The sequence below is a fragment of the Borostomias antarcticus genome (assembly GCF_949987555.1).
Source record: "Borostomias antarcticus genome assembly, chromosome: 6".
Lineage (NCBI taxonomy): Eukaryota > Metazoa > Chordata > Actinopteri > Stomiiformes > Stomiidae > Borostomias > Borostomias antarcticus.
This window is the reverse complement of record NC_140239.1, coordinates 8,337,183-8,345,086: the sequence shown is the minus strand read 5'-3', so window position 1 is coordinate 8,345,086 and position 7,904 is coordinate 8,337,183. Positions and strand designations below refer to the sequence as shown.

Below are 7,904 nucleotides of genomic sequence, written 5' to 3'. Positions count from 1 at the left end.
TATATATATATATATATATATATACATACTAAAAACTAAATAAGCAAACTAAAAACAAAATGTTCAGCTGTCTAGGATGTATGTACGTACGTATGTATGTATGTATGTATGTATGTATGTATGTATGTATGTATGTGTATATAGGCCTATATATATATGCCTACATACTAAAAACTAAATAAGCAAACTAAAAACAAAATGTTCAGGTGTCTAGGATCAATAGATATTTCTGGATAAAATCTGTTGAATCAAATAAGCTAACTGATGCTGAGTGAACTCAAATTAATCATGATTTGCGTTTAAAACGATCATTAACATAAGTCAAATAACCTAAATGAAATACTGACAAACATTTAAATTATAACATTGAAATAGCCTAGGTAATGCTATAATTATGATACATCAACAAATAATAATAAAAATAGTAGGCTACTTTTAATAACAATATGAATTGTGGTAACAACAATGATCCTAGTAAAATACACAATACTATAATTATTATACTTTAATACAATAAAATATAATTAGTATAATGATAAATTATATAAAAGGTAGTCCTAATAACACTACTACTACCATTTGAAATGATATTAATCATAATGATAACTAGCCTAACAATAACCATAATCACAATAACCGTAATAATAATAATAATAATAATCACAATAACCATTGTAATAATAATAATAATAATAATTCTTATTACATTTATCTAAATTATTATTGTTACTGTTATTATAAAAAACAATATATACGTAGCCCATGATATAGCCTACGTAATATACGTTTATTGTAGGCTACATAATAGTGAATAATTTGTTGGTTATTATCTAGATTATTGTTTTGTTTATGTAGCCTATTTTAAATGGGACATTTAGGCTACTATCAACACTTCCGTTTCATACCATATTGGTTGCTGCAAATTTTGAGCAACAGGTCTATGAAAGAAAATTTGGGAATACTTAGGGTAGGCCAAGGCCTATTCCTAAAACCTTTGTGGGCTTGACGGCAGTTATATGGTAGCCTAATAAAAACGTGTAACTTCGCCATTCCCAACAAGGCTAAATAAACAACTAATGACGCCACGAGATTGTCGATTTTAAATGCCTTTATTCAGCTTTTCTCGCATTGAAAACTTCAAAGAACATTCAAAGCATCGAAAGGCAGTCTGGGTTTTGTGTGGATGACGAGGAGGACAGAAGACCCATGACCGCGGGATCAGAGTTCACTGACCCCCGATGATGCTCTCTATGGAGAAAGAGGAGCGACGGACACCCGAGGCCGGTTTAGACACATTCCCGGGGAAGGTTGTCCGGTTTTGACTGAAGTGTTGGGAGTGAGTCCCTCCTACGCTGATGAGCGACTGCGATGGAGTGTACGTTCTAGGATGCAGTGACTGGTTTTCAATCGAGACGGGTGTGTGCGGTGTGAGTGTGTGAGAAATGTGAGCGGTGTGCGCGTGGAATGGCTGTAGCCGTGGCCCGTAGGAGCCACCACAGTGGAGCCCCAAAGTCGCTGCGCCTCGGAGAGGAGCAAAACCACCGTGTTCCCCAAATCCATCCACCTCCCTGTGGTTGTGGCGGTGTCTTTTAAAACGTTTCCTTCGCCGCAGGAAAGATCCGTTGTCGAACATATCTGCGGACAAGGGGTCCAAGGTCCAGTAGCTCCCCTTCCCCGGGTTCCCGGGCTCCCGCGGGACCTTGACGAAGCAGTCGTTGAGGGACAGGTTGTGCCGGATGGAGTTCTGCCAGGCGGGGAACTTCTCCCGGTAGTAGGGGAAGCGCTGGCCGATGAAGTCACATATTTCACTGAGAGTCAGTCTCTTCCTCGGGCTCTGGAGGATAGCCATGGTGATGAGAGCGATGTAGGAGTACGGCGGCTTCGCCAGCGGTCTCTTCCCGGGCTTGTAATGATCCAACGGTGCGTCAGCGGGTGACAGTGGGGACCCAGATTCACCCAGGCGCCTCCGGTCCGAGGTCACCTTACCAGCGCAGCAGCCCGCCCTGCTGTCGCCGTCCTTGTCGTACTCCGCCTCTCCCTCTCCGACCACGTCGATGTCCGTGTCCTCAGAAAGCACCGAGGCGCCGGACATCCCTGAACCGGAGCTAATAGGCTAGTCATGAACCTTTCACGGCCATGGGCGAGGCGCTCTCTCCATCAGTTCGACCCAGCAGAAAACATTTGAAAGCTGCAAAATGTTCTAGAATGTTGCAATCATTTTGATCGGGGCTGCAGGTCCGCCTAGACTATAGGCCTTGTCATATCGGCTGTTGCAGCCAGCATCCCAGTAGGGGATCTCTTGGACAGGGAGGATGGGCCATGTCTGCGCGTGGGGAGAGGGCGGGCCTCTCGCGCTACAATGGAGCATTATGGCACGGGACGTTACTGGGGAAACCCTCTGATGAAATAGGTCATTTATAGAAAAAAAATCTTAAAATCTTATTTAAAAATGTTATATTACTTTGGAACATATATTGTATTATATTCGTTTTATTCTATGGGTTATCTCAGTTCCAATTGTCGACTGCTGGCCAAGCTGATTAGGCCTCCGCTAAGGCGTAGCCTGTATTATGGTCCAGGGTAAGAATCTCACACCGATCTACATTGATCATTACAACAGCAGACTATTGATCCACAGAGGCTGGGGCTCCAATTAATTAACGCACACGCACCCTTTATGCATGTTTCACGCACGTTTACATGCATTTTAACTGAAGCCTACCCCAAATTAGATGTTATGCCTTCTCATTCATCATTTTTTCATATTTTCTATCATGTTGGAATCAGAGGGAATGATCAATTTTCGAGAATTCAATCAGGGGCAGGTGTCATATCCCCATTACTGCAGCAATCCAGCCAGATTAGACCCATATTGGTTGCAATGGTATATGATCTGTGCGCCCCCTTGTGTTCAGCATGAGAACTTCATTCGAATGTGTGCGAGTCAACGAACATAAGCTTTCTTCTCATAATTAATATGCATGCAGCATCAACTTTTATCTGATAGACATGATATAAAATAGCCACTTTTCTAGTAACTGCTTCAGTTTCAATCAGCAAACTATGTATGTGCACTAGTCATATCCAACTTCAACAGAGTTATTGAAATGTAATCTTTATTACATGCATATCAGTTTCCACCAGTACCAGTTGATGTTTTGGCATTCCCAACACACAGGCAACATGAGAGAGAGAGAGATGAGATGTAAACAGTGCACTCTACAGAACTCCCACAATTCACCAGGAGTGCAGAACTGCAGAACTGATCACCCATATTAGCCTCTATTCTCTGGACATTAGTAGATCTGATATGACTAGATAGATATACAACCAAAAGTAGTGCAACCATCATTACTAGCTGCGACCAGCCATAGCTTGCTCCGCTGGCTGGTTGGTCAGGCCACAAACATATCCCCATGCGTGTACCCTACACATGCACGTGGCCGCAGCTATGGTGAATTCACGCTTGTTCTGGTACCCGTCAAATCCTTACAAATCTACAGGTGTCAGGAGAATGGGCTAGGGGTTGTCTTTAAATGGTGCAGCTGCTTCTATATGTCACGTGTCCGTCCGTCTGTGCGTGTATGTTGTATCCATCCGTAGCATGAGATTTAGACCAATCAGGAGTAGCCAGTACCGTTGCACACCAGCAGAGGGCCGTAGAGATTGTTCATAAACTTGCGCTTACCGCTTACTGCACCACCTGGGTGTTATTTACTATTAGACCGGGACAGAGAGGAGGTAGAAGTGGAAACACTAAGGTGTGAAATCAAGACCACAGTAAGTCTAAGGCTGTCCTGATCTGGAAACACGGCCGGGAGCAACTTCTGCTTAGAGCCAGATCAAAGTGAAAAATTAAGAGAGTGAAGAATGAAGTAAAAATATAAGCGCTGTGTGTGTGTAAGAGGGATCCCAAGAGGTGTTCCTCAGTTCCCCTCATCCTTTGAGGCCTCATCAAAGTTCTCCACCAGATCTGGGAGAGACGGAGAAACGACACAGATGGGAGGCGGGGGGATGGGGGGACAAGAGAGGTGGGAGTGAAGACAAGATTTGTTTGGTCAGTTATACGCATTGAACATGTACTAAGCGTTTGTGTGTTTCTGAGATGGTTATCAGAGGTGTACGTCTCTGCCTGTGGAAGGGCTACAATGTGTTGGGGTCATCGGTGTGTCGGTGGGGTCATCGGTGTGTCTATTGGTGTGTTTATCGGTGTGTTTATCGGTGGGGTTATCGGTGTGTTGGTGGGGTTATTGGTGTGTTGGTGGGGTTATCGGTGTGTTGGTGGGGTTATCGGTGTGTTGGTGGGGTTATCGGTGTGTTGGTGGGGTTATCGGTGTGTTGGTGGGGTTATCGGTGTGTTGGTGGGGTTATCGGTGTGTTGGTGGGGTTATCAGTGTGTTGGTGGGGTTTCAGAGCGGTTTATAAAACCTACCAGGAACGTCCTCGTCCTCATCCACCTCCTCGGCAGCTACGACGGTGTCTCCAGCTGAGGGAACAACACAGGGAGGCACAGCTCAGATAGATGCATGAAGTCTACGGCTGGTAGGTTAGTATGTGCGTGTGCGCACATAACGTGTGCACGTGTTCATGATTACCTCCTTCATTGTCTAAAACGCAAATATATACAGGTCAGCGGTTACACTAGGTGACATAAAACAAGGCACCAGCAATACCGTATACATGGAAGTGTTGAATAAACTGATGTAAATCTTAAGATGGTCGTTGTTGGCAGAGAATGTTGTCAGAGTTTAAGAGATCATAATTTGTGTAATTCAGTCGATGGATCACTCAAGGAATCATCATTCAACATGACTGATGCTGACATTCAAAAGACAAGCAACTGGCCTAACAGCGCCTTCAAAATTACGTTAAATGTCTAGCTACTGCCATAGTGTGAGATAGGTAACGCTATAATGCAATTTGGTCAGTGTACGTCGAGGAATGCGCAGCTGCACGCTCCAAATAGCCCCCTCCTCCCCACACACACACACGCGCACACACACACCTCTTCAACTTAGTCCTGCTAGCCGGCTAAATATTTGATAGCTAAACCGGCTTAGCAGACATGTATCTAGCTAGCTAGCTACGTTACACAGGGAGGCATGGCTCAGATAGATGCATGAAGTCTACGGCTGGTAGGTTAGTATGTGCGTGTGTGTGTGAGAGAGAGATAAAGTGTGTATGTGTCTTAGAGGCAGTATGTCAGTCTATGAGTGTGTCAGAGAGAGAGAGAAGTATGTAAGTGTTTGAGAGAGAGAGAGAGAGAGAGAGAGAGAGAGAGAGAGAAAGAGAGTGAGAGTGAGAGAGAAGCCAGCGTGTTCACCTGGCTTGTGCAGGTTCTCTGCCAGTCTCCTGAGGCTGGAGAGGCTGTCTGCGCCCATTTGGCTGAGGATGGAGGGCAGCAGCTCCGTCAGCTGCTTGTTCTCCGCGTGCCCTGTGATGGTGAAGGTGTTGGCTGCCAGGGACGCCTGCACCTTGGGGTTGTTGAAGTGGATCACCATCCCCTGGTTGGTGAACATGTTCACCTGGGACAAAGGCAGACAACCAGACAGATGAGGGTTGGGGGTGCCGAGAAGAGAAATGTGGACTGGATCAGTCAAGAGAGCAGAGAAAGACTTCCCTCTGGAACTCTCTCCCCACAGAGATACATAACACCCCCAGCCCTGGACATCTTCAAATCAGCCCTCGAAACCCGCCTCTTCACCAAAGCCTTTGCCCTGTAGTTAGTCAGTTTGTTAGTTAGTCAGTTAGTTAGCTAGTTAGACAGTTAGTTAGCTAGTAACATAAAAGGTTACATAAAACAAGGCACCAGCAATACACATGGAAGTGTTGAATAAAATGATGTAAATCTTAAAAAGCTGGTCGTTGTCGGCAGAGAATGTTGTCAGAGTTTAAGAGATCATCATTTGTGTAATTCAGTCGATGGATCACTCAAGGAATCATCATTCAACATGGCCGATGCTGACATTCAAAAGACAAGCAATTTTATTATTATTATTATTATTGGCCCAGCCCCAGCAGCTCTATAAGCGAGCACCCACCTCCTCAATGCCCGAGATATTGTTGACCCCCAGTTTCTTGAGGGAGAACTGCAGCTTCTTGTCATCAGCTGTGGCTGTCCTGTGCACCACCTTCTTCTTCCTGCGTGCCGAACCCTAGGTGAGAACACACGGGGAGAGACACAATCACAAGAGTGGCATGTGAAGCCAACTGATACCCTGCCCTGCCCCTCTGTCAGGGCACACGGCCATCGAACTCCACCTACCTTTCCACCGATGCGGACTTGCGCCTGGAGTTTGGCGAGCTTCTCCTGGTTCATGATTACCTCCTTCATTGTCTAAAACGCAAATATATACAGGTCAGCGGTTACACTAGGTGACATAAAACAAGGCACTAGCAATACCGTATACATGGAAGTGTTGAATAAACTGATGTAAATCTTAAGCTGGTCGTTGTTGGCAGAGAATGTTGTCAGAGTTTAAGAGATCATCATTTGTGTAATTCAGTCGATGGATCACTCAAGGAATCATCATTCAACATGACTGATGCTGACATTCAAAAGACAAGCAACTGGCCTGACAGCGCCTTCAAAATTACGTTAAATGTCTAGCTACTGCCATAGTGTGAGATAGGTAACGCTATAATGCAATTTGGTCAGTGTACGTCGAGGAATGCGCAGCTGCACGCTCCAAATAGCCCCCTCCTCCCCACACACACACACACACACACACACACACACACACACACACACACACACACACACACACACACACACACACACACACACACACACACACACACACACACACACACACACACACACACACACACACACACACACACGTGCACACACACACCTCTTCAACTTAGTCCTGCTAGCCGGCTAAATATTTGATAGCTAAACCGGCTCAGCAGACATGTATCTAGCTAGCTAGCTACGTTACTTACACTGAAACTTGACGTAGTTCACGTTCAATGACGTGGATAGCTAGCCTTTGGGCGAAGCATACCTCTATCTACTCTATCTAGCTAGTTAGCTAACGTTACCACGCTAGCACAGCTGGCCAGACAGGGAACTAGACAGTACAGAGTGGCTAGCCTTAGCTAGTGCTAACTCTTTTTAGTTAGCCTGTATTAGCTAGTGGGGCCGTCTCTGCCTTTTGGGTCAAGAAAGAAACGCCTTTCAAATGTTTTAGATAGATTTGAGTTTAGACGGACTATTACTTGCTTTCCCTCTAGTACTGAGACCAAGATGAAACATGGAAAGCAATGTTTTGTTGAGTTTTAGAGCTTTTTACTGACCTGACAGAGGGTCTGCACGCGGAGCGCACTAGAGGCGGAAACAAAGAGAGAAAGAAAGGAAATGATGCAACGAACAAGAAATTCGTCAGAATAAATCTAAAATAAATATTGAATACAGGGTTGTTATTTTTATTTTATCCTTTTTTATTTTTACACTGTCCTCTGCCTCGAGTATGCTGATGTTTTATACATGCTGTTTGTATGGTGTATTTTGTAAATAAAGCTTATTGGAAAATAAATAATGGCTTTATTCTTTTTTTTTTAGACTTCTACAAAGCCTTCGATACAGTGGAACATCAGTTTATTTTAAACTCTCTAAAGAAATTTGGCTTTGGTAAGTATTTCTCTGCAGCTATTACAAGTCTTTATAAGAATAGTAATAGTTATGTTAATCTAATGGGTACATCCCCCAGATTTAATCTGTTTGGAGGAATTAGGCAGGGTTGCCCTCCCAGTACCTCTTCTACCCCGTGGCTCATCTTTTAGCAGATAATATTAAAGAGATTCAAGAATATACAGGCCAGATCTGGCCCTTGTGGCTTAGTTCCGGCCCATATATGGCCCAGAATCATTACACATCCGCTTGCTCTCTGGGAAGGCTG

The 7,904-nt window shown here is 44.4% G+C and overlaps 2 protein-coding genes across 2 annotated transcripts; both read right to left on the bottom strand.

Moving 5' to 3' along the window:
• Positions 1–1,225: 1,225 nt before the first annotated feature.
• On the bottom strand, positions 1,226–2,092 carry LOC311310255 (forkhead box protein D1-like; the record flags this gene model as incomplete). Its single annotated transcript, XM_084439676.1, has 1 exon — positions 1,226–2,092. The coding sequence occupies one exon, from the start codon at positions 2,090–2,092 to the stop codon at positions 1,226–1,228; it is 867 nt and encodes a 288-aa protein (XP_084295802.1).
• Positions 2,093–3,099: 1,007 nt separating this feature from the next.
• On the bottom strand, positions 3,100–7,342 carry LOC311310451 (transcription factor BTF3-like). The gene is made up of 6 exons (XM_084439960.1): positions 7,303–7,342; positions 6,266–6,337; positions 6,042–6,155; positions 5,324–5,525; positions 4,433–4,486; positions 3,100–3,973 (listed from the first exon to the last, which is right to left on the bottom strand). The coding sequence occupies exons 2-6, from the start codon at positions 6,332–6,334 to the stop codon at positions 3,927–3,929; spliced, it is 486 nt and encodes a 161-aa protein (XP_084296086.1). The 5' UTR covers positions 6,335–6,337; positions 7,303–7,342; the 3' UTR covers positions 3,100–3,926.
• Positions 7,343–7,904: the final 562 nt, after the last annotated feature.

Bases quoted from the DNA above. Each gene is read 5' to 3' on its own strand.
- LOC311310451 (XM_084439960.1), bottom strand. From the start codon at position 6,334: ATGAAGGAGGTAATCATGAACCAGGAGAAGCTCGCCAAACTCCAGGCG. The intron at 5,526-6,041 runs GTGGGTGCTCGC...CCTTTGTCCCAG, and splicing joins ATATCTCGGGCATTGAGGAG to GTGAACATGTTCACCAACCA. The intron at 4,487-5,323 runs GTGAACACGCTG...TTGTTCCCTCAG, and splicing joins AGAGAACCTGCACAAGCCAG to CTGGAGACACCGTCGTAGCT.